Source organism: Girardinichthys multiradiatus, chromosome 2 (assembly GCF_021462225.1).
Source record: "Girardinichthys multiradiatus isolate DD_20200921_A chromosome 2, DD_fGirMul_XY1, whole genome shotgun sequence".
Lineage (NCBI taxonomy): Eukaryota > Metazoa > Chordata > Actinopteri > Cyprinodontiformes > Goodeidae > Girardinichthys > Girardinichthys multiradiatus.
The window spans coordinates 30704971-30732017 of NC_061795.1; the positions used below are offsets into that span (position 1 = coordinate 30704971).

A 27047-nucleotide genomic window follows, 5' to 3' on the forward strand; every position below is an offset into this window, starting at 1 on the left:
GCACTTTGGTCCTGGGCTAGTTGTTTAAAATACTTTATGATTAAGGTTGGACTGGAATGGATTGGGTAAAAGCTGACAACATATATAAAGTATTGGATAGCTCCATATCATGGAAATGTACATATCAAATAGGTGTGTCTCTAACTCTTGCACATTTGATTGTGATTTTTGACTGGACCTTTCTCTCCAACCTTATTACCTATTGGAAATTGAAAGCTTCACCTTGGGGCAAGTACTCCCTATTTTGTTTCTTCTGTCCTTCCCCGGCCATGTGATGACCACTGCATGAGTTATTTCTATTACCCATATGTTTGCATGGTTCCATGTCAGTCACAGACTGTGATTGCTTAATCCTTTGGAAAAGATCTGTTTATGTAACTTGGAAAATCAATACCTGATTTCTAATTGGTTAATAGTTTAAGTTGAACACATTTCTTAACACATGTAATGTAAGCTGTTGAGAAATTCCTCTTTACACAAATACCTTTAAACATTTCAATAATTAAATTCAAATTATCTGTGAGTGCGGTCTCATTTCTCTTCAAGATCATTTTTATTAAAAATACATTTATCTTGATTGTCTTTCATTTAGCATTACCACTAGACCTGTCTGTCTCCAAATACTTTGCCCTTTTGCTTATAACAACAATTTTAGAATGCTTAGCAACTACTTAGAAAGATGTATGACTGCCAGTTGCTAAGTTAGGAAGTCAAAGTAATGTTTTTATTTTTAAATTTGCCTTACCTAGATCAGTTTAGAGAGAACGGTAAAATGTTTGGCTGTATTTGGTTAAATGGATGGATGGATTACTCAATAAATACAGATTGTGATTGGACATAAAATAGGAGGATTGTTAGTTTGATCAAAGATATAAGAAAACAATCCAACATGCCATGATCTAGCTCCAATTAAATTTTCAAAACTTTGACATGACGCCACAAAGTATAAACAACTAACGGTGCAGTAATTCCATCAAATTAGATTTTTGAGAGACGGTTAGTTTCAGCCTCTATTTCACTACTCCTCTGCAGAGTCTGTCACTGTGCCATAAACGCTGTCAGCACATTTACAGGCCTGTTAAAGAAAGCAACACACCATGCCTTACAGCTGCAGACCACTCTGATGGCAATTTGGGACTCTAAAGTTCTCTGTTCAGCCATATAGGGTTTCACAATGGAACCAGACCACCTAAAGCTCCATCTATCTTATCAGTTTCATGCAGTAGGTGGTTTCTGCAGCCTCCTGCTCTCCTAATACATACACTGGTAAGAGTCTTTTGACAAGGTGTAATGATTAAACATATGTTTTCATGACTATTAGAGGAGCATTTGTATTTGTAGAATAAATTACCTAATACATGGGTTGAGGAGACGATGACATATAAGCAAAAAGCCCAAGAAAAAAGGATGAAAAAAAAAAGAAAAGTTCTATGGAAAGCCATTAAACATAGACATTCTGCATAGTCTATAGAGACAGAGTGACAATGAATCTGCTTGTTATGTTTTATATGAAAGAGGTTGTTTCATCCTGCACCAGATTTCCAGGACCCCAAGGAAAGTGAGTGCTCAGTAATTGCTTTCACAGACTGCACCATATGAGTCAATTTATTTTAAAGGCATTGTCCAAAAGTCTTCCTTTTAAGAGAGCGGTGATTGATGACTATTGATGTCTGTCATGTCATTTATGAGATAAGAATAACAAGGAAGTATTTTAAATGAAATACTGAGTCAGGGAAAGAAAAGCTTTGGAGAAGAACTCTGCCTTGTATATTTTATTTTGCATTAACATGATCTTTCAAAATGTTTTGTTCTGCTTTACTGTAGCCTTCACCACACATTCATTTTTATTTTTTTCTCTTAGTAACATTTTCTCACTGCAGAATTGATTTTTCATTACCTGTGGGAAATATTCACACGTTTTCGCATCTTTCTACCTGCATGACTTAATTTGTCAGGTGATAAATGCATTTTGACCACCCTTTGTCTTTTTTCTTTTGCCTGCCTGATACTTTATCCCTCGGGTGACAACAGTGGAAGAAGGTAAGTATTTCTCAGTCAGTTACTCTCTCATACCTCCCTTATGCTCCTCCTTTCACTCTCTACTTTAATTTATCACCTCATATCTGTTCAAGATGTTTCATATATGTCAGACGTTTAGAGAATGTTGTGTCCATGTAACGGCCATAATCTTTTATAAAAAAGACAACCATGAAAATGTTCGCCATTCAGCATACATATTGTAGCTGTCAAAAGAGGCATCCTGGTCTGTGTGGTGCTATGATTTCAGCAACAGACTCTGTACCCTCAATGATATGTTTGGTTGGTCATGTTGAATGGATTTCTTACCCAATAATGACATTACATCACACCATATCATCACACATATCCAAACATTTGGGCTTAAAAATTGTTGCAAATGATCTCTTTAGTTTACAAATAATTAGTAAAAAGTCTGTGAAATTATGTTTTTGCTGTATATTCAATATGTAAACAGAACTTTAATGTTACAACAGATAGACTTTAACATAAATCAATAAAACTCTATTAAATTTCCTCATTGCGTCTTTAATAGCATACTAGGGACAGTTTGCCTTTGTAGGCTTTTGCATGTTAGCAAAGGGGAATCCTGATCCACAATGCGGAAAACCATTCATAGGAAGCACCACTCTGTCCAGGAAACAAACCTCTGGAGGTGTTTGTAGGAAATAACAGAACATGATAAAGATAAAAGAAGATAGAAATGTTTTTTTTTTCTTTTGTCATAACAGTAGCCCTACATAATTGTGTAGACTACATATATTATATGTTCAAGAACAAAGTTGAGAAAACATTTTTTTATATGTCTCTGTCCCTGTTATCAAAAGCCATTGCGACTATACAGCTGGAGAGGTTTGACGAGTTTGGTTACACCTACATTGCTCCAAGGTGAGTAGGCTTTTCATTATTGCACAACTCATTTAAAAAACAATAGGAAAAGTCAGGGGAAAGTTATTTAAACTAAATAATGTCTCTTCAGGGAATACTGCAAAGAGCTGAAGCTGTCACTCAACAACACCCAGTTTCTCCTCGACTTCAACCAGTACATTGATAAAAATACTGCAGATGCATGTGAGTCATGTGTCTCTTTCATTGCAACCTTATGTGGCACGTTTGTAGCAGTTTTTTTTTGTTTTTTGTTTCATGCATTGTTTTTCAGTTTCATTTAAAAATGAAGATGGCGCCGACGATGGCAGTCTTGGAGCTTCGCTCTCTCTTTGTTTTTGTATTTTGTGTGTTTTTATGTTTTTCAATCCACAGTTCTGTGGTGTCGATCCACAATCCTGTGGTCTCATTCAGTAGAGAGGAACTTCTCAACATCAGAGAGTCCTCTCTTGGGTTTTTTTCACCATCTTTCATCGATCCGAGGTTCACTGAGCTCCTGGCAAGCGGAGCTGCGGCTCTATATGGGATTCTGCGCAGAAAACGGCAGAGGGGAAAGCGTGCTGGTAAAGCTCCGCAAAAGAGGACTTCGCACACCACTGCCTTCAATCCACCTGGCAAATGTCCGCTCTCTCAACAACAAGATGGACGAGCTGCTTCTTCTCTCCGGTAAAAACACGGACCTCCACGGATCAGCGGTCCTCTGCTTCACCGAGACATGGCGGAGTGAAAACATCCCGGACCGCGCACTGCTGATGCCGGACTTCCAGCTGCTCAGAGCGGATCGCAGCGCGGAGCTATCGGGGAAGAGGCGAGGAGGCGGAATCTGCTTTTATATAAATGAAGGTTGGTGCAGAGATGTAAAAGTGCTGGGAAAAACATGCAGCCCGGATCTGGAGTCATTTTCCATAATCTGTAAGCCGTTTTATTCACCGAGAGAGTTTTCCTCGTTTATAATAATCGGCTCATATTTTCCACCGCATGGCAGCACTTCTGCCGCGGAAAAACATCTTGCTGAGCTGATTACAGACGTGGAGAAAAAATACACGGACTCTTTCATTATAATACTGGGAGATTTTAACAGCGCAAACCTCTCGAATGAACTCCCCAAATACAGACATCATATTAAGTGTCCCACCAGAGACAAAAACACACTGGACCATTGTTGCACAGCTTTAAAGGACTCACATCATGCTGTTACCAGGGCTGCTCTGGGTTTTTCGGATCATTATCTAATCCACCTCATCCCAACCTACAGACAGATACTAAGAGCTTCCAAACCCAAGGTTCATACTGTTAAGAAGTGGACTGAGGAATCAAAGCAGACGCTACAGGCCTGCTTTGAATGCACAGACTGGACTGTTTTTGAAACCTCAACCACTGACCTAAACCAACTCACTGATGTGGTGACATCATACATCAGTTTCTGTGAGGACATGTGTGTGCAGACCAAGACCTTCTGCACCTTTGGGAACAATAAGCCATGGTTTACTCCACACCTCAGGAATCTGCACAGGGAAAAGGAAGAAGCTCACAGCAGTGGAGATTGGGCACGGTACAGGCAGGCCAGGAACAAACTAACAAAAGAGATCGAAGCAGCTAAGAGAAGCTATAGTGAGAAGCTTAGGAACAGCCTTTCTACTGGTGACACTTCAGCTGTATGGACCGGTCTGAGAAACCTGACTGCCTACAAGAGCCCCTCCACCCATCCTGAACAGAGTCGTCTCCTAGCCAACCGTCTGAATGGCTTCTACTGCAGACATGACAAGAAGCCATTCACACCTCAAATCATCCCCTCTACATCCCATTCAGGAACAAATTCCTCCCATAAAGCAACCAACCCCCCACTATCAGATCCTCTGCCTGCACTAAAGATCTCCGAGGAAGAGGTAAACAGGCTCTTTCAGCGCATGAAAACAAAGAAAGCTGGAGGACCTGATAACGTCTCCCCATCATGCCTGAAAGCCTGTGCACATCAACTCGCTCCGATCTTCACAAGGATCTTCAACAAATCACTGGAGAAATGTGAGGTCCCCTCCTGCTTCAAACAATCCACCATCATCCCGGTTCCCAAGAAACCCACCATCGTAGGATTAAATGACTACAGGCCTGTAGCCCTGACGTCTGTGATCATGAAGTCCTTTGAGCGGCTGGTGTTGAAGCACCTGAAATACATCACAGGCCCCCTGCTGGACCCCCTGCAATTTGCTTACCGAGCAAATAGGTCGGCAGATGATGCTGTTAACTTAGGTCTACACGTCATCCTGCAACACCTCGACCACCCAGGGACATACGCCAGGATCCTGTTTGTAGACTTCAACTCGGCCTTCAACACCATCATACCAGACATCCTCCACCAGAAGCTCACACAACTCAACGTCCCAGCATCCACCTGTCAGTGGATCAACAGCTTCCTGACAGACCGACAGAAGCAGGTGAGACTGGGGAGCATTTTCTCCCGATCCAGATCAATAAGTACTGGTGCCCCCCAGGGGTGTGTTCTATCTCCACTCCTCTTCTCTCTGTACACAAATGACTGCACCTCATCGGACTCATCCGTGAAACTCCTTAAGTTTGCAGACGACACCACTGTCATTGGACTGATCCAGGACGGTGATGAGTCTGCATACAGACAGCAGGTGGATCGGCTGGTACACTGGTGCGGTCAGAACTACCTTGAACTGAACCCACTCAAGACTGTGGAAATGGTGGTGGACTTTCGGAGAACACCACCCCCATACACCCCCGTCACCATCCTCAACAACACTGTATCGGCCGTGGACGACTTCAGGTTCTTAGGAACCACCATCTCTGAGGATCTGAGATGGTCTTCACACATAGACACTGTTCGAAAGAAGGCCCAGCAGAGACTGTACTTCCTGAGGCAACTCAAGAAGTTCAATCTTCCACAGGAGCTGTTAGTCATCTTCTACACTGCCATCATTCAATCTGTCCTATCTTTATCCCTCTCAGTGTAGTTTGGCTTATCCACAAAACAGGACAGGTCCAGACTGCAACGAATAATCAGGACTGCAGAGAGAATAATCAGGGCTGACCTTCCCTCCATCCAGAACTTATACAGGTCTAGGGTCAAGAAAAGAGCTGCCAAAATCTCTGCCGACCCCACATACCCTGCACATAAACTGTTTAGTTTTACCTTCAGGCCGCCGCTACAGAGCACTGTTTACTAAAACCAGCTGCCACAGAGGCAGTTTCTTCCCCCAGGCTGTTTCTCTGATGAACATTCAATAGAGTACCAAACAACAGCATACAGATGTTGCAAATGCACCTTTTTTATTAGATATGTGTATATTGTACATTATAAATTGTAAATTTGTATATTCTGTAATGCAGAATATTGCATTGTACATTGTAAATTTGTATATTATGTAATGCAAAAACAGAACAAAAGAGCAAAGTGTACTGGAGGCAAATTCCTTGTTTGTATGTACGAACTTGGCAATAAAGCTGATTCTGATTCTGATTCTGCCATACAAAGTGCTAAACAAATTTTTGTCAGAGTGTATAAATACTAAATACATAGTACGTTTTATTATTTTTTAAAGTAGAAATAAAATCATCTTTATTTAGATACTATGATCTCAGGGTCTCATATGATATAAACAGGGTGACTTCAGAATGATCGACTGAGTGTCCTAGAAGTGCAATGCAGTCAGGCTACACAATGACTCATGGAGTCGACTTGTTGTCCTCTAATGGATCTCACCCCGAATATCATTTACCGTTATCCAGCTAATGGATTACCATATCTTTGATCCATTTTAACCCAAGGTCAAATCAAATACTTTGGCATTAATGTTCCTCCCAAGTTTGCTCTTTTGAATCTTCATTAAAATATATGAGCTTAATTTAAAGCAACACCAGAGTTGCTGTGTTGGAAGTGTGTAGTAAATGTAAAGGCACTGGCTCAGATGGTTTCATTTCAAAAAGTATTTTCCTCGACAAGAAGGCTGAAACTCAATCCCTTGTCATCATCTAGATCCTAGCAGTCAGTCCTTCACAAAGTACTGTCTGATCTTTAACATGTAATGGCTACTCAGGTCACCCTGCTGGATGATTTTCTGAAAAGTACCATGGAGTCATTTTTTCAGTATATTAAGAAAAAAAGTTAGGTGCTCTTTCTCCACTGACTATTAACTTTATATACTGGATCACTGGTATTCTTACATTTAGCCAATAAACAGATGTGGGGTTTGGGTTCAGTGTATCAGTGGCATATGACTAATATTCCTTATACAAAGGATGTTCATTCTCCCTGCCCATATATATCAACACTGCTTTTATTTCTGTTACCATAAATCATTTTCCATGTAATATGGTGTTGTAACATCAGCAATGTGTGTAATTTATCTTGTCTTTTATCCACAGGCAATGAGTCCCTAGTGAAACGACTCATCCTGGATGCAGGTCTGACAGCTGAACTGGTTAAAGTTTGGAAAGAGCAGTCAGTGTGAGTGCCAGACATTCCTTTTTTTTATACGGTTTAAGCCATTTCAATATGCAATCTTTTATACATTGCAGAATTATGAACAGTTTTGGTGAAATGGAAGTTATATCTTATTGTATACCATTCTATGCTACATTTGTGCTTTTTTTTCCTCTGAACTTTGAGAGCTAATGCTTGTTTCATGCTTCATTTATTGGCAAACAAAGCAAATGTTTTTGTATTTTTTCTCTATTATGGATGGTTCGGTCTAATATTTCTAGTGAAACGTGATGAAAGCATAGCAAAAAACCATATTACACCAGCCTACTGAACATAGCCAAGTCATGCTATTTTGAGGGGAAAATAAAGTAATAATATCGGTCTGTTCCCTTTTATTCCGTGGCCATATGTCTGAAATAATAATCTCAACACACGTTTATACATTCTAAAGGGTATGTGTTTATCATTAAAACATACAAAACAAAGACAAGTGACCAGGCTTAAACATGAATGTGTATCTTTAACTTCAAGAGGTTACACACTTGTTTTGCTGTTTTTTTGTCTGTTTTCAGAGATGGAACAGTAGCGAGATTTGTTGCAACAGATGGAGGGATCACTAGAGTTTATCCGAGAAGGTACTATTCTATCTTTCTTTTTTATTTTGACTCAGGGTGTAATCCTTTATGTACCTATACTAGACTGTCATGATATAAATAGAAGTAAGGGGTACAAGTAGTTGGACAACATAAAAGTCGCAGGCAATCATCGCTCTTATCCAAAATAGTATGTTTTTTTTCTTTCTCTTTTTTATCTGTGTTGAGTGGCACAACAGAAAATTTGTAGATTATGCTGCTATGTAAAGTAGTCCGCACTAACCAAATGCGAGATTGATAGCAAAAACGAAAACAACTGATTCTTCATTTTGTACCTTAAAGGGGTCATAATGTTTTACAACCGTTCTTTTACAAAAGTGTAAGTCAGATTCAAGTAAAGAGCAGGCCCAAGGCAGCAAAGAACATAACCAAAGGTTGCCATAGATTAATGATGTTACATGTGAAACACTGAACTGGAGCATTAGTGCATCACAAAATATCTGCCCAACACAAAAATAGTCAGAGGAAATGTTCTAGCTCGATTTTGAGTTTGTAACGTGAAATTTTAAATGGCGATTTTTTTTTTTCTATTAGGACACGGAAGTTAGTAGAACTGTCATCTGAGTGCAGCAATTTGGAGACTTAAGAAACTGGCACCCTACAGAGGGATTTGTGGTGAGCCCAGTCTGTGTGTAACTCATGACAGGGATAAATAACCACTTGTTAAAAAAAAAAAAAAATGTTCTCCTTTGCTTCTAACCTGTATTGTTACTTCAGTTTCCAAATGCATCAACCCTTTAATTTCTCTCAAGAGTTGTTACCAGAATATGTTATATCAGCGACCCATGCAGTGATTGTGCAAATTGCACTTTTATGCACATAATCCAATCAGTTCATGTTTTACTCTAAAGGGCTTGATTAATCTACACATAAATGTATGTACCTGTAACAGCTCTATTAGGAAAAAATTGTCTTTCTCTCAACAACATGTAATTTGGCCCTGAAAGTAACTTCAAGATAATTCTACATTTGTCCATGAAAAGCCAAAAATGAATGAATGCATGTTAAGTTTGCTTTTAAAAACATCCAAACTTTCAGAATTGCTTGTTTGAGTCTACATTGCCCGAAAGGCTAATAAAATAAGAGCACAATAAGAAAATTATAGGTTTTATTTATTTATTAATAACTTAAAAATTTAACATTGTATGGTTACTACAAGTTCTTCTATGTGTTTTACAAACACTCAGCATGAGATTGCACTTGCAAAAGCTGAGGCCAACTCTTGGGTTATTATGTGTGGATTATTTGCATGTTTATTATGGGTATTTTTCTGCATCAACGTTAAATACGCAGATGCAAACAGATGCAGTCGTCGGTCCATCTTCTGCGTTCATTTTCTGCATATTTTAGTCTCTCTTCAGAGAGTTTGCGAATGCCTATCCAGATGCAACAAGTTAAGCAATTCCAAAAGTAATTGTTGAGGTAGTGTAGCACAGTAGAGCTCAAGCACCATCAGTAAAAGGAACTAACAAGAAGATGAATACAATGACACAGATGGGGGACATCGGCATCCACATTCTTTCTGGCTGATGTATTTAATGGCCATCTAAAACTACAACCATGCCAACTTTATAAATTCAATGGAAGCATGAGACCTGTGATACTTGACATTGTTAGAAACAGGGGAACCAATTTACGTGCATGAATGGGCCTTTTATTGCGCTAGATGTAGCCATAGGAAGAAATGGGTACACTGTGATCATAAAAGGATTGACATGCTCAGCAACAATCTTGAAAAAGGCTATGCTATTTATATGGTGCTGAGTTGGCATTAGGGTGCCAAGAAAATATCCTCATACCATTACACCACCACCGCTCTCCTGAATCATTAATAAAAAGGTAGAATTGATCCATGCATACATGGTATTTATGCCAAATTATGAGGCTGCTGAAATCATTACTCACCAGAGCAGGGAATGTTTTCCTGTGTATAGCTGACAGGAGTGCCACCAGATGTGGTCTTCTGTAGCTGCAGCCCATCTGCTTCAAGTTTTGACTTGAGGTGTGTTCAGAGATGGTATTTTGTATACGTTGGTAATAATGGTTGGTTTGAATGACTGTTACCTTTCCAACATCAAACCTGTCTGCTCATTCACCTCTAATATCAACAGGGCGTTTTCATCCACAGAACTGATGCTCATGTACTATTTTCTCTTTTTTAGCTCATTCTGTTTAAACCATGTGCATGAGATCCCGGTAGATCAGCAGTATCTGAAATACTTGGACCAGCCAGGCTGGTACCTATAACCCTGTAATGTTCAAAGTCACTTGAATCTCCTTTTCTTCCCCATTCTGATGGCCAGTTTTAACTTGTTTTCACTATGTCTGGATGCCTAAATGCATGGAGTTTCTGCCATGTAACTGGCCGAATCAGTATTTGTGTTAGCAAGAAATTGACCTTGTCATTTAAACAACACAATTCTCTTTTCTTTCAGAGAATGTATTAGCCCTTAATTTTACTTCATCTTAGATTTTCCTTGATCTTTGTTTATAATGTCCAATCAATCTTATTTTATTTTAGCTTGTGTTGTCTTAACTCTTTGTTATCTGATCTTATAGTTTAGCTTATCTTCTTTTATCTTTATCTTGAGTGTAAAGCTTAGCTGGCTTCAATTCAAACAAACAGTGAGAATCATGACCTAAATGAAAATCCACATAATACATTGTTTGGAGTTTATTTGCCTTAAATTCAACTTTATTGGTTTAACATAATAATGTTTTCAGTGCTGGAGAAGAATGGACAGAAAATCCTGAGACATACGAGTCCAGCTTCTACAAGAGGACTTTGGATAATGAAATATATATATTCACAGCTCCATCTTTTAACAGTAAGTGTGGATGTGTTAGGATCTTAAATAAGGTACACTGTGGATGTGCTTTACTGCCTTTAGACATGATCCCAACATTATTGGCAACCATTAGACTGTTTGGCCTCTGATATCATTCACTTTATCCTTGTTCTTTTCCTGCTGGATTTTTCAGCGCACATCCCCATCATCACTCCCCCTTCCTCTGTATACATCCTGTCACCTCCCCACTGATCTTTCTAACAGACATCAGCACTGGCAAACGTCAGTGCTACAGCTACAGTCCACTTGACTGGATTAACACATGTTCTGTTTTCATAGACTTCACGTTTGTAACTTACTGAAGAAAAAAATGCATAGAATGTTCTACCAAAAAAGTCCAGTATTTGGTTTTTTAATTGTTATGATGGGCAAAAAATAAAATGTCACATACTGTCATACATTTGTTCAGATAATCTGAAATGAAAACTGTTTATCTTCACTTGTGTAACTGTTTAAAACTGTAGCAGAGGTCAGGGAGCTTGTGTCTGAATCGGGTATCCTGGTGAGCAAAGCAATAGACCTCTTCATCGATGAGGTCATGCTCAAACCTGCAGGTCAGTTCTACAAAAATCACTGTGTTTGTTTTTCAGTGCAACACAAACTAGACAGACTTCATTTGTGTGCTCTGGTTTGCTTTTTAGTGGTGGGAGTAAAACTCAATGTATCATTCTGGATGAGCAGTTTTATCAATGCAACACTGAAACTTAATGTAAGTACTTTGAATAGAATTTTTGGAAATGTATGCTATATTTAAGTCTTGTTGGGTATTTCTGTATAAAAAAGCCAATTGCTTTCTTTGTTATTTTTTCTTTTATAGTGCAAGGACGAGATTTGTGGCTGTCTCAGGAATGACAAGGTACAGCAATTTACAATAAATGAAGGAACCAATTAGTTTATAAAACAGCATAAGTGTTATCTGGTCCTATTTTTTGTTTAACCATTTATGTTTTTGTCTTCTGCAGCATGTGGATTGTGTAATATTGGATGATGGAGGATTTCTTCTCATGTCAAATCAAGAAGAGTATATTTCCCTGGTGATTTATCACTAACACTTATGTAATCTTATTTTGACCTAACTCCGCATATCTTAGCTTGTCTTATTTTATTTTAACTGTTCTTATTTTATGTTATCTTTTATCTTATTTTATCTTATCTTGCTAAGGCAAGATAAGATAAAACTAATCTTATTTTAGCCCCCTTATTTTTAGCTCCTTTCATTCTAATTTGTCCTAGCTTATTTATCTTAGCTTAATTTCTCATCATATTTCGCTTTACCTTATCGTAATTTATACTATTTTATTCAATTCAATTCAGTTTATTTATATAGCGCCAATTCACAACACGTCGTCTCAAGGCACTTCACAAAAGTCAGGTACATACATTTCAATTAATCCTAACCATTGAACAGTACAGTCAGATTCAGTTATTTATTCAAATTGGATAAAAAGTTTTTCTATCCAAGGAAACCCAGCAGATTGCATCGAGTCAGAGATTTGTAGCAGTCACTCCTCCCGGATGAGCATGTAGAGACAGTGGACAGTCACTGGCGTTGACTTTGCAGCAATCCCTCGTTTATCTTAGTTTAGTTTATTTTACCTTCTGTTAAGGCCTATACGTACTCCGCAAGATCAGATAATTTTTTTCTTTCTCTTGGGGATGCCAGAAAATAATAATAATTTTGTTTTTGCAACAACATTTTCTCTTGTGGTGTGACACTAATTTATTGGTCAGAAATGGTTCTGATTACTACATTGATGTATGTTTCAGTAGGAGGGACCTATGAGGCCTCCTCAGGAATTTTGTATTTGGGTTCTTGTGAAGTGTGAAATGCCCTGGCCCGAAAGAACTTTGTTCTTGTTCTTGTCATTTGAACAACATAATTGTATTTTCTTTCAAAGTATGTATTTGTCCCTAATTAATTTTACGTTATCTTAGATTTTCCTTCATCTCTGTTTATAATGTCTAATCAGTTTTATTTTATTTCAGCCTGTTTTATCTTAACTTTTTTTATATAGTCTTAGAGTTTAGTTTATCTTCTTTCATCTTAACTTATCTTGTCATAGTTTCTTAGCTTATCTTAGTTTATCTCACTCTCTTCGCTTGTGATTTATTCTCTGTTGTAATTGAACCACTTATAAGTGACCATGTATTTCTTGCCTATTGTATGTAGTAAGGTGTATTTTCCAATAGTTGGAAAATGTCTAATAGAACGTTAAGATCATATTATTGTTGATTTTATTTAGTTTACCTTCTCGATACACTTGATCATTTTTGCTTTTGTTATAATCAGCTTCATATAGTTGAGAAATAGAGGCCTTATGGCTTCAGTAAGTTATAGGGATGACCTGGCCTAGAATGTTTTACTCAAATCTTCAATCCAACAGGACAGCACAGCATCCCTTTCTAAAGTAAAGTACAAGTCACCGAAAAAGGTTCAAAGGGAAGGGAGATGAGTTAGTCAGTAATGGAGGATGCAGTGAAGTGTGTCTCCTGTGAATTTGAGAGGTCTGCTCCACTACATTAACTCTGCTCCTTTATGGCTACCCTCCGCCCCTGTCTGTCAGTGGCAAAATATATGGTAGTGTGGACTTGGGAACATTTCATGTCATTCAAGACAGGTCATGTACTGTCTTTGATCCATTCAGTGGCCGCAGCCCTGTCAATGAAGGCTTTTGACTATTAACGTCCAGATTCCACCTTTTTATTTCTCATTCTCCACTACATGGTTTATGTTGGTTCTTATGTTTTCATTGTTACTGTTTATGAATTCCTTTCTTTTATAGACACACTTTTCAATGTGAACAACATTTAGAGAAAATAGGACACAGCAGCAGGCTGGTTTTATGAGCTGAGAATTACAGCACTTACACTGTTTTATTTTTCCGTGCATGTATATGTTTTCACATTTAAACTCATCTAGATTGGTCAATTCTTCGGTGAGGTGGATCCAGTGCTGATGATAAGCTTAGTCAACACATCTCTGTACTCCTTCAACAAGACATATGACTATCAGTCTGTGTGTGACCCAGAGAAAGACAACAAGGCAGCAGCAGGACCCCGCTCCATATATGTGGTTAGTTAAGTGTTCTTTACATACACATGCATTTTTTATTAATCACAAAGTACTTCTAAAAGTCAATTTCCTTTTATTCTCTTATTTCAGCCTACTATTGCAGACTTGCTTAGTATAGGGTGGTGGGCCTCCAGTGCTGCTTGGTGAGTCTTCAGTCCCTGTACTTGTGTTGTTTGTTTATTTGTCTATTTGTGTTAGCATTTGAGAGTGAGTATATACTTGTTGAGTTGACTTCATTGTGTTGGAAGATGATTCTGGCTGAGATTTGGAAAATTACACAACATTGCATCTTTTTCTGCACATATGTCCAAGTGCAGTATAACCACATTTTACAATAGATTGACTAATATTTCCCATGACATTTACATCACCAGTTACTAACTTTAGACAGATGTGTTTCTTCTTCCAACCAGCCATTGGTTTTAAACAAGTTAAAGATATTAAAAATACATGTGAACAAATGACAAGTTATGTTGTTTCCTTTTGTTTTCACTTTTTCAATGTCTTAGGTCAATACTTCAACAGCTTTTCTTCGGTCTTCTGTTTCCTAACCTTTTAGAAACAGGTACGATCAGTTGTTTTTCAATTTTTTTTTCTTAATGGCACAAGAACTAACATGCAAAACTGGATCTAGTTAAGAACATTTACATCCATTAAAGGCCCCTTCACGGCAGATTTAAGATTATACTACAGTTTTCATGACCTCAGTGAGTTCACTTGTGGACAATATCGAGATATTTATCTCAATGTGAAGGCAATCATGACTGCTACTTTCTCAGTACCTACTGAAGAGCTTTTCCCTGTTGCTTTTTTAGTATTACTACCACAATGCTACCACTATGCACTAGGCTGTTATGTGCAACTTGTCACAATCTGCATAAATTTCCCACATGGATGGGAGGTTTCTGTACCTCTTCCATTAGTTTTAACTTTGCATTAGAGAAGCAAATGTCATTAGTGTTTTCAACAGCTTATCACCATCATAGATGGGTGCAGCTGGTTGGGCTTTCTGGCCAGAGTGCTTTTCACCGCTAAGCATACGATCATTTTAACCAGCTGCAGTTCTCTTTAAGAATGCCTAGACAGATGTCGTAAGAAGAAATGAGACAACAGAGGCTCTAAGGCCCAAAGTTTTTTTTATGAGTTAGGCTGCAACTATTGTAATGTTATATGATACACTCTATGAGCCATTGTACAGGCTTTGTCCTTTGACAGCCCCACATATATATTTTACAGCTTGAAAAACACAAGTCTTATTTTAGTCTCCCAACAACCAGCACAGCAGATTCTTGACACAAGTTGGACATGTACAGTATGCGCTCATCTCAATTGCCTCCAATCAATTTTCATGTGCAAGGAACCTGAGCATTGCATTGTATTTTTTAGTGTGGGTTGCCTAGTTTGTTCACTCCAGATTGTTTTGGGTGAAGACAAAGCAGTGGTCACACAGGATGCACATAGCAGCCTCAGTACGAAGAGCATTATAATGGTCTACTTAGAGCATTGTCAACATGATAGGGTTGTGATAAGGTAACAACTCCTGTTGACCTCACCTTGAAGGTGCTCCCACCACAATAATAACCCACCTTAACCTAACCAACAGTAAAATGCATTCAACTGTAACTCAAAAAGGCTTTGCCCTTCAAGGTTCCTCAGTTTAAACAACTCCATCAAAAAAAAAGCTGTTGAAGGAAGTGGACTTTTAAGCATTTTTGCATCAGCTTTATTCTGTAGGTTCCTGGTTGTCATACTACTTGCTTTCTGTTCTATCTTTGCAACTTCTCTTATTATTAATTATTTTTATTTCCAGTGGAGTCAGCAGATGACGACATACCCGATGCAATGTTCAAAGAAAGCTGCATCACAGAGCAGACTCAGTACTTTTTTGACAATGATGAAAGATCATACTCAGGTGTACTAGACTGTGGAAACTGTTCAAGGTACGTGTAATGTTTATTTATAGGCATATGGAGCATCAGTGCAAATCTGGATTTGCTCATATGTCAGTTATTCTTTGTGTTCATCCTTTAAATGGGATGTGCCGTTTAGATATTTCCACATTTCATCCCTCATCCGACATCATTCAGTGTATAGCAAACCCTGAAGATTGCCAGAACAAGCTGTTAGTTTCCTGGCCTCTCTTCATTTTGCAACCTGATTTTAAGCAGCTGTTTGCTGATGAGCCTTGATCAGATGCATACTACTTGATCATTTAGTGATCAGAATGACCAGAAAGAAGAAAGACTTTTTAGGCTTTTCTTCTTATTTCTCACTCGCTAATTTTTAGAACACTGGACGTTTACTTTGATTTAACCTCCCTTTGTTTGATGTAGTGCTGAGTGTGTGTGTGTGTGTGTGTGTGGGTGGGTGGGTGTGTGGGGGGTTGGGGGGGTTAAATACGGCTATTACTGACTGTTACTAGTCTCATGAGTCTGATACTTTACTCCACAAAGTTAACAACTGTAGACCCATAGACATTTTAATGATGTAACGTAAAATTTTAAGTAAAATGCACTGTATGAATCTGTACAACTGCTCATGCAAGCAGAAAATGTTATTGTTGAATATTTTCTAACTGAGTTTATGGGGTAGTTTGAAAAACATAAATGAATAAAATAACTGATTAATTTGTGGCTTCTCTTCTGTGTTTTTTAGGATGTACCGTGCTGAGAAGCTTCCAAACACTAACCTGGTGTTTCTGATCACTGATGCCAAGGCTACTTGTTTATCTTGTGACCCCAGGCCGCTTCGACAGGCTGAGCAACCCTGTATCCTTTTCTTTTGGCTTGTAAATTTTCACCAGAGTTCCACTTCTTATGTGCTTTCCAGTTCGACATCCATCACCCACCGGATAGTGAAGCTTTAAACCGTCAATACAAGGATGCACACCTAAGGAGTGTGTAGTTGTTCCCCATTGACTTTTCAGATATGAACAGTTAACCAGATGTGCAGCATATGAAATACAGTCTCACACTATGCTTGAACCAGAGCCCCGACTAGCTTTAGGCTACCATCAGGCTTTATTTAACATGTTTTATTTTTCATCTCCTGCTTACTTGATAAAATCTGTTATTATAGATACCTGTTAGGTTGTACCATGGGCCAACCATACGATATCCTGTCCAATTGCAGAAAATCTGATACATGTGAACAAAATTTAAACATCCTCAAAGTGATGGAAGTGTTTTATTGTGAATCAGCAACCATCTGGAAAAACAAATATCTATCATTAGCACTGATGAGTTGAAGTTACATTGAAAAGTAAGCACTCCAGTTAAACAATGTGGGTGAAAAGAAGTAAACATGCAATGTTGATAGTTACTTGTTTTTTCCTAAGTGTTAATTCAGCTGAAGGACCAAATCCGTGTGAGCTAGCTCAGAACCCCAGATACCGCAAAGGGCCTGATGTGTGTTTTGACAACAATGAAAATGTAAGAGACAAACACACATACAGCATTCTGTAGAAAATATAATTTCAGAACCAGCTCTATAGCGAGATTAACCACATTTACTTTCTATAGCGAGTCCAAGTAGTCTTACTTGCTAGCTGTTTCATTTTCACCTCATTTTACTCATTTTTCATTATTTTGTTATTCTTTATTTACCAATGCTTATTTTTTTTAATTCTTCCTGCCTTGAATCATCTCATCACTGTACATTCTTGTTTTGTTATTCTGCATCCGAAGGATGAGCCATTGTGCCCAATCAGCCGAGGTTCCACACTCAGCTCTACACCTCTTCTGTTGTTTCTTTTTCTGACTGCAGGGTCAGTTTTCTCACAAAGCTATATCACTGACACTTTATCCATTCAGGTTAAACAACTGCACGTTGATGTTTGAAGCAGATTTATTCGCATTGGAGTAATATTTGAAATCTGAAAATGTTATCTTTGCTTTGTAGCCATTTTAGCAACATATTCTCAACTCTACCAACTGAAAAATAAAGATGATTATTTAATGATGTTCTTTATTGATGATATGGCTGTTTACTTGGGTTTATACTTACTATACATAACACATACACCATAAATTATGATTCAAGTTAGACCTATTTGTGCTGCATACTTGTTTCAATCATAAAAGGTTTTTGTTCTTTTGATATTTAGTCTTAATTATTTTCTTTGCACATTATTTAATATTACACATGAGAGAATATCACTTTATATGACAAATAATATCTGACTAGGTTTGGCAGAAAGCAGACCCTGTAGCTAAAGCTTTATAAGTAAAATAAAAGAGTTATGTCCAAACACCAACTAAGGACATTAAAGTGTAGTTTGTAGTTGTTATTACAGATAATATGGTGATATATTTTAGAAAGCAGCTTGTACACAAAATGTCAAGATACTCACATAAATCATCTTTTTATGACAATGAACAAGCTTTGTGATCCTTAAATATATTTAACTCATAATTGTAAGATCATGGTAATGAAGGTACCATCCTCAAACAAAGCTGTTACTGGCTTAATAATCTGATTTATTACTTGAAAATAATGAATGTTCATCTAGTAGTTAATCAGTACAATATTCTTTCAAATATTCTTTGCATATTCTGTTTAAGGTCACAGGGATTTGGAAGTCTAAGGCCGACATATATATTCAGTTTTTTCACAAATTTTACTCCATCATTGTCATTAGATTTGTTATAAGATCTTTTTGTATGATGTCTCTATGGAATACTGAAGTTCAGTTATAATACGTGTTTATACTTATCTAATAGCTTTTAAAGCCCTTTTTTTTTAGAGACATTTTTTCAAAAAGAGATTAAGATTGGGGAAACGTCCTAATCATGGACCCAAAATTTCAATATTTTCAAAGCTAAATAGCTTTGAAAACTGTTATTTCTCTATATGTCCTAAACAATCTCAAGGGGACTTCATAAGAGAAAGTTACTGTACCATAGTCCTCAGCAATTTAATCTTTGTACCTTGTGCATCATGTTAGTTTGTCCTTTATGTTTTTTCTTGGAGAAAATGTCTTCCTTGCCTCACGGTGCAAGCAGAAACACCTACACCTGCCTGCTGCCATTGCTGATCAAGCTTTGGGGTGTTGGCAACATGATCATATTGCTAAATCATATTTAGGAGACAATCGCAGCACTTTCTGGACTTTCCTGGTTTCCCTTAAGCTTTATTTAAAACCTCTTAAAGTTATTGAATTTTCCATAAGTTGTGAATTTAGGTGGAATCTTACTAGCAATACTAGTTTTGCCAGTGTAGCCCTTTTGATGCAACATGATGACTATAGTACATTTACTTGTTTTTTTAAGTAACCACTTTAGTCTTCTAATTCAATCATTCTGATTGGATTATATCAGCTTCCCTGGCCTCATTAACACTTTTACCTGAGCTGATAATTGGATCATTGAAATTATGCCATAAGGTCAGTCTGCTGCATTACTAAAGCAAAGTGCAAATTAGTTTTTTTGATTACTTTACATTTCTCAATTTTATCTGATCACAGCAATTTAGACTCAATCCAAATTTACAATATTTAAATTGACACAGTGAAGTTTGTGGAAAAAAATATTTTTGTCAGTCTCAAACGTTTCACCTCAACTATATAGTAGGGATTCAAAGTAAAACTGCTGTTTAATGCCTCTGCCAATAGGACAGTATCAGAATTTTCAGGTTTAAGTGTCTTGATGTAAAATCCAAAACAAATAAAACATTCAGATCATGTAGATGCAGTTGAAAAAGTCTATTGGAGGTTTTTGTATTGTGCCATTTTAGGAGATGCAATTAAACAAAGGAGCAAGGTGGATCAAATCAAGTTTTGTATAAATGCATCACAATCCAACTTTAAACAATTCATAGTATGTCTAAATATTTGGTAAAAAATGCTTCCCACACCTTTGTGAATCCTGCCTTTCATTGTGTTGCAACAATCATACACCCAACAGGCTACTGATTCATGTGAGTGCATGTTTATATTATGGAAAGGCCTTCTAGGGAAGCAAAGGGGAGGGGAGGAATGGCAGAGGAAGTAGATGAACAGAGTAAAAGTGGGTTTGCCCTTTTCCATTTTCAAGCTGTCTTTTTTATTTTGGCTCAGTACCTCACAGGAAGACAGTTTGTGTTGAGGCCAGTCCATTTTCCTCTAAACAGAGGAAGCCTCATATGGTTTTCCTGCTCTTTGAATAAAAAAGAGTAATCTCTTTTCCCTAGACTTCTGCCCTGTATGGATATCCAGGATACACCCCAAGAAAAAGCTTTTAAACAATACAGTGCACAGATGCATAAAGGACATGCATATCCAATATGAAATATAAAATAATGAAGTTTTGAAACGTTTCAGTATTTTAATTCTCTTTACAGAAATCAGTGTTCTATTCTGTAGATATGAAGCTTATGTTTGCAGTAAAACAGATTTGCACAAGAAAAAGACACCAAGAAGTAGCTTTGAGATTCATTAGGAAATGTTAAAACACACAAACTGCACTTTTTAATTCAGTTTTTCAATAAAATAAACAAACAGGTCATTTTACAGTTCCTTGCAAAAGTATTCACACCCCTTGAACTTCTTCATGTTGCCATGCGACAACTGCAAACCTCAATATATTTTACTAGGATTTTATGTGAATAGAAAGTTGTACAAAACAAATTGTGAAATGAAATGAAAAATACATATGCCTTCACCTAAACTGACAGGTCAGCCAAGGACAGTTTTAATTAGAGAAGTATCCATAGTAACTATACAGGATCAGTGGAGATCCAGCACTTAGGTAAGCAAATTTGTTGAGAAGACAGCTGTTTGTTGAATTTGACCTTTATGGGTAGGAAAATACAACCACTGTTGATAGAAAGCCACAAGAGGCCGTTTTGCAGTTTGGCCTTTCATGTTTGATGTGGGGACCTATCAAACATGAAAAAGTGTTTTGTTCAGAGGAAATTTTAACTTTTGGCCCTACATATGAATTGCTATGTGTGATGGAAACCCGCCACTACACATCTCCCTGAGCACACTGTACCCACAGTAAAACATGATGGTTGCAGCATCATGTTGTAAGAATATTTTTCTTCTGTAGGAACAGGGAAGCTAATAGATAAAAAAAAAAAATGGATGGAGCTAAATATATGGGACTTCTGGATGAATGTTAGAGGTTGCAAATGACTTGAGACTGGGACGAATGCTCACACAAGAAAATTACCCTAATCATACAACCAGATCAAACTTTAAATGTTTAGAACAAAGCATAATTATTTGTTAGAGTGGCCCACAAATCTCTTATTTGTAAAACAAAAAATACATTTTCTTTTCACTACACAAATATGCCTTATTTTGTGTTGGTCTATTACATGGAATGCCAACAAAATGTACTGAAGTTTGTGGTTGTAGTGTCAAAAAGTGTGAAAATGTTCATTTTATTACTTTTGCAAGGCACTGCAGTTCATTGGAGAGCTTTTTTGTTATACTGTTCTGTCCTAAAAGCCAACAGAAAGTAAAACTACCTCAAATACTAATTTTATTTTTTCAGCTTTCTAGTTAAAAGGTTAGGGTTAGCATTGAAATAATTGCAATGCTCAAGGAAGTTTATTTTCACCAATTTCCTCATGCAATAAGCAGAAGCAACAGTTGGGGTCATAGTTTAACAAATCTATTAAATGTCCAACATATTAAATGTGTTGTTTTTTCTCACCAACTGATTTGTCTGACAGGAGGATGATTCTGATTGCGGACGAGGGACCTACCTAAGCCCAAGTCTCTGGTCTGTGCTCGGCCTCCAACTGCTGTTCTGGCTCACCAAAGTTTTACAACAGTCATGACCCTGACACACACTCAGACTCTCACTCATACACAGATGATCATCACATTTCACGGGAGGCCAGAAGACATTTCACTTGTGCCATACAGGATGTATGCAGAAACATGTGACACATTAAAAAAACACACATAAAAAAAAAACTGTCTCAGCGTTTCCATTTTCCAATGCCAAAGGGTGCTCATCCATTTCCTCCTCATCGTTTTTGAAAGTGGAAACATATTTACTGAGATCAGCTGGAATCATTTTCATCGTCTACAACTTAATCATCTTTATGGTGCAAATGTAAGAGCTAACCAAACCCTTTAATTCTGCCTCATTTGTTTTTTTTATTTATTTATAAAGTGAAGATGGACGATTTCTTCCACTATGCCAACTGGAAAAGACTATATGTTCATTGACAGCACTGATTTGTGAAGTCAACATTGTTGCTTATATTTTTTGCATCTAGGGCAATATGCTGTCAAGATTTTTTTTTTTCAAGCGTTGCAAATATAATTAATGTTTTTGTTTAAAATAAGATATTCATTCCTATTTATTTGGTGGTTTTGGTTGCAAAATCAACTAGCGTTTAGTGATGTGCTAAGTGTTTTCATTGTAGCAGCATGTGCTCAGTAGAGAGCTAAAGACAACACCATCACTTTGACACCAAAGCCCCTAAACAGTACCAAGGACCACAACTTTCACAGAGAATGTGCACGCTATTTATTTGAAGATTCCTTACATATGGGAGTAAAGTACATCTGTATTTCAGCTACAGCATTAGGTGTGCCAGACTGCACCCTGTGCAGAGCCTTTTAGGTAAATGGCAATTTCAAACATGGTTGTGCTTGGACTGGCAGTTTTGGTTGTCTTTGGTTTGATGCATTGAATTCCCAGTGCCTACATAGTAGCTCAAAACATTCAGATATATGAATGAAGCAGTGTACCAGAGTTGTATTCTTACCATGTATGCTTCTAGGCTAATGCTCATTTCGCTATAGTCGGGAAGTCAGCCGTTACAGTGATATTTTATGAAATGGGCCAAATACACTGCTTTTATTCTAATTCATGAGATCCACACTACAGCTCAATAAACCAATCATTTTGATTATGGGAGAAGGGAAAACAAACCTAAAGCAGACCTGACCTTGTGTTCTCTTTCTCCTTAATAATCATGTTCCTGTTCCCTTTCTGGATCACCAGACTCAGGAGCCAAGATGACTTGTGAATGAGATCAGCATTTCAAAGACTGTTTTATTTGTTTCGTTCCTCTTGCTCTTTCCTCCCTATGCTTGTTTCCTTTTTTAGTGTTGCTCTAAAAGTGCTGTGAAGAAAGACGCTAAAAGTTTGGCGTCAAAATGCTGCAATGTGATGGGATGAGATTGTCTGTGTTTGAACACTGTATTTGCCTGTGATCAGCATCAGGGCCCGCTGGAGAGAAACTTTCAGAACACACTACTACCAGTGGTAATTTTGCATTGCCTTACTTTATCAATAGTCTCAATGATCACATGTGGGTTTGGATCTGTTTATTCTTGAGCTATTTTACTGATAGCTGCTAAATTCTCTCTACCTTCCCTTCATGGTGACATCCTGCTGTTGAGTGATCAGGTTATGCTGTCTATCAAAATTTGCGTGTTGATTTGTGTTTTATCCCAGGGGTCCCGTGTCTATGTGCAGGCATGTGCGTGTCCCTCTGATTTCTGATTGTGCTTTAATAACGTATATGAAAATACTCTTTTGTGGAACTTCAATAGCCTGAATAAGTTTTGTATACATTTGTACACCAATACTATTTACTGTATAAAAGAAAAAAAATTATGCAAAAGAAAAAATGTTTATAATATTGTGTTGATTATTGTGCAAATATATATTCACAATAAAAGTGTTGTATTGTTATGACTAAGATTCCACCTTTTGTCCCACATGTTCCAAATGGGAGCAGGCCCAAACATCCGTCTTGCTGGAAAAAGAAAAGAAGATTGGATATGTGCTACACTAACACTACATCTGGAAAATGGCCATCATTTCCTCACTGCCTAATAAAATCGGTTTGTCCTTCAATAATCAAGTCACTGAAATAAAAAAAAATAATAAAAAAACAATATTAGTGTGGCAGAATATCCACAGAGCCTAAACAAATGTCAGCTGAGAAAATACATAAATTTATTTTTCTTCTAACCGGCCTGTGGGTAAGCTCAAACCTTTTAAATGTCCTGGAAGATGTAGGTCAAAATCAAATTTTACCAGCATGTTTCCTCTGACTGGAAAAGAACAATGTTTTGGAGTGGTCTAGCCAGAGTCCTGACTTTGAGTTCATCACCAAAGTGAAAACATGCACAAAGCTGGTCAGCAATTGCAAGGGTCTGATTGCTGCATTGTCAAATTGATTTTTCCATTGATAATTGATGAGTATTGATAAATAAAATTTACTCAAATATTAAAACTCCTTTTACAATGTTTTAAAATGTTTTGCGAGATGCTGATCTGATTTCTTATCAAAAACAAACTTCTTGTTTGAGGAAAATTCTTTGAAACCTAAATCTGCCAGATTACAAATTAGTCCATGCAAATGTATATGTTAATCTTATGAGATAGCTGAGTCATATTTATTAGATACTGATTGGTCTGTTTGGTCACTGTGAATAGGGTTGATTAATAATTGATTCAAGTAATACTGCTAGATCATAATGTCTGCACAATTTTTCTTTCTTCTTTTCTGAACTTTGTTGATTTTGTGATGAAAAAGTATCTTCTAAATGTACTAACTGAAAGGGTTCAAACCCTTCCTTAGGTTTATCTTTCCTGCCCAAGTTTCTCCCAGTCTACTTCTTTCCTCTTGTTCAACAGTACTTGCAAAAATCATCTTTCTCGGCCGTCTACGTATCAGGTAGTTGCCCAAATAGGTACGACCAGCTATTAAAACAGACTGCATTGCATTTTTAACACATGCAATAATTTCTCTTAGAAATGTCGTTCTCCAAATTTTAGTTGTTCCGGTTTTCTACTTGCATATGTGGATGTTCTCTGGGTACTTCAGCTTCCTCCCATGGTCCAGAACAAGGATTTTAGAATAAATTGTTAGAATAAGTAATGCAGGATTGACCACAGATTGGAACATTTGGTTGTTTAAAACACACAAACTGAGAAAGTGTGCTGAACAGGTAATCTGCTAGCACTAAGATGGCTGAGTTTCAACACAAAACCAAACGTTATAAAACGAAAAATGTTTAGGTTATTTCATTCTAAATTACTTCTCTCTGCCCAAACCTAACCTCTTACCGTGCTGAGGAAAAGTTGTCCAGGGCGACGAAGTTTGAAGAAAGCTTCCACAGTGAACAAAGGGTTAACTGCAGCTAACCTCCGTAGCCGTGGGGTTGTTGGTACCCGTTGTCCTTCCTTTGGACCGGGAAAACTGCTCCACTCGGCGTGGTAGAGACAGGGTCTCTGCTCTCCGTCCAATTCCTCTGGGGACCCGTGTAGAAGAGGTCCGCTTGTTGCAAAAGCGGTAATTTTATTTGGACAGTGACGTCACGGGAAGTCCGCTGTTACCCCTTTTCCTGGCTGTGCTGGAAGTATAATGCAATTTATTTTGAAAGTTCCAGAAAAGCTCATACTGGCTATTTATGTTGTCCCCATGGCTGGGTACCAACAGTGAAATTATTTCTGTTATGTTTTACCCCCTCAACCAACATGCCAACAGCAACATCAGTTTAGCATTAGGTTCCTAAAGGAAGAACCTTTTTGCCGGCAATCTAAAAACTTTGTGATTCAGTGGCAGTTAAGTTGAAGCCTTAGAGTTGCTTTTTGGATTTCTGCCACCAACTGCAGGACGTGACACACAATATCAATGTTGCATTGACAGCATGACCCATGGCTGGCTCTGCAAGAATCAGCTTGACATTAGTGAACCCCCATGAGGTTCAGTAACATGACTGTTATAGTAATATTTTTTTGTGTTGTCTTACCAGAATATGCTTTTTTTGGAAAAGTATTGCAACCCGGTGACATACTACAGCAAACACATCAGCCTCTAGGTCATGATGTTCTGAGGACAATCAACCCAAGTCTGAATAAACTCCACTTCAAATCTGGTAAATGTAACACAGCGTACACTAGTCGCAGCGTCTTTAATTGGCACTTTTTTTCTAATTATGGAAAAAGTTTCCTGTAAGCGGTGAGAGAGAGGTCACAATTTTTCCATCACAATGAAACACAGATGCGCCTGGGGCAATAAAGTTAAAGCTGACATCCTGTAAACAAAATTACGAAAACAGTCTTAAATAAAATCAATGCTGCCAAAGTGAGTGCATGAGTACATTTATGGTATGCTTTCCAGTAACAGGCACAAATCTTTTTTTAATATTTAATATAAATGTTATAGAAGTCAAGGTACATTTAGTATGCCTTAAAGGAAAATAAAGAAATGTAATGTAAAGCACATTTCTAAATCACAAAAAGTCCCAAAATTAGCATTAGTTGTTGACATTCTTTTGTCACCTGTTGTTCCAAAGCATCATTCATCAAGTCATCAGCTTCACTAGAGGGAACTTCGAAATATATCTGCAATTGCTGAGAGAAAGAAAGACAGTGTTCTTTTGTATGGACCAACAAAAACACACTTGGCATGTAAAATCAGGAAATGCCACAGTCCTTTCCAAACTCACTATTTACCACACACCTCTGTTCCCTCTACCTATGTTTTCTTTCTCTGCTGGCAGTTTAGTGTGTGTGTGTGTGTGTGTGTGTGTGTAAATTAAAATTTGTCCAGATAAAAAGTTTCAATGTGTCACACCAGTTCATGTTTGGGGAAGATTTGTGGATTTTATTTTCTGTTTCAAGTGGGGCCTAATAAATATACAATACCAGTCAAAACGTTTTGACACATGTTCTCATTTGATGGTTTTCATGTAGGCGAAAATGATAAAAAATTTGCGCCAGCTGTTCTGCTGATTTTACACACCTGGTTTGTAGATCATCTTTGCAGACGCAAAAACTACCTTTTGAAGATCAGTGAACAAAAACACTTCACGTCACCCTGAAAACACCACTGTGAAATGGTATAGAAGCATCACGCTGCAGGGATATCTTCAACAACTGGGAAGTTGATCAGAGTTAATAGGACAATGGAAGGAATGAAGTACAGGGCAATCATGAAAGAAAAGCTGTTAAAGGTTGCAAAAGGGCTCAGATTAGGTCAGAGGTTTTTGTTCTAGCAGGACTCTCTGTACACATAGGGCCTGATCTTCAAAAGGTTTGCGTGTGGTTTGGAACACGCAAACCTGTTTGCATCCGCAAAGCTGATCTCCAAACCAGGTGCTAATCGGATTGTGTGTTTAAAATGGGCAGAACTGCGGGCGC

General features: G+C 37.6%; 1 protein-coding gene across 1 annotated transcript in view; it reads left to right on the top strand.

The window, feature by feature from the left end:
• LOC124856582 (voltage-dependent calcium channel subunit alpha-2/delta-1) overlaps window positions 1-23588 on the top strand; it is a 128328-nt gene extending 104740 nt beyond the window's left edge. The window contains exons 24-42 of the mRNA XM_047347188.1: window positions 217-228; window positions 2032-2040; window positions 2865-2925; window positions 3017-3108; window positions 7309-7390; window positions 7939-8001; window positions 10744-10847; window positions 11333-11422; window positions 11510-11577; window positions 11686-11724; window positions 11831-11902; window positions 13789-13941; window positions 14032-14084; window positions 14451-14506; window positions 15752-15881; window positions 16597-16709; window positions 17290-17372; window positions 17628-17707; window positions 21601-23588. Coding sequence (XP_047203144.1) covers window positions 217-228; window positions 2032-2040; window positions 2865-2925; window positions 3017-3108; window positions 7309-7390; window positions 7939-8001; window positions 10744-10847; window positions 11333-11422; window positions 11510-11577; window positions 11686-11724; window positions 11831-11902; window positions 13789-13941; window positions 14032-14084; window positions 14451-14506; window positions 15752-15881; window positions 16597-16709; window positions 17290-17372; window positions 17628-17707; window positions 21601-21637 — 1397 coding nt within the window. The 3' untranslated portion in view covers window positions 21638-23588. The remainder of the gene's footprint in view (window positions 1-216; window positions 229-2031; window positions 2041-2864; window positions 2926-3016; window positions 3109-7308; window positions 7391-7938; window positions 8002-10743; window positions 10848-11332; window positions 11423-11509; window positions 11578-11685; window positions 11725-11830; window positions 11903-13788; window positions 13942-14031; window positions 14085-14450; window positions 14507-15751; window positions 15882-16596; window positions 16710-17289; window positions 17373-17627; window positions 17708-21600) is intronic.
• Window positions 23589-27047: the final 3459 nt, after the last annotated feature.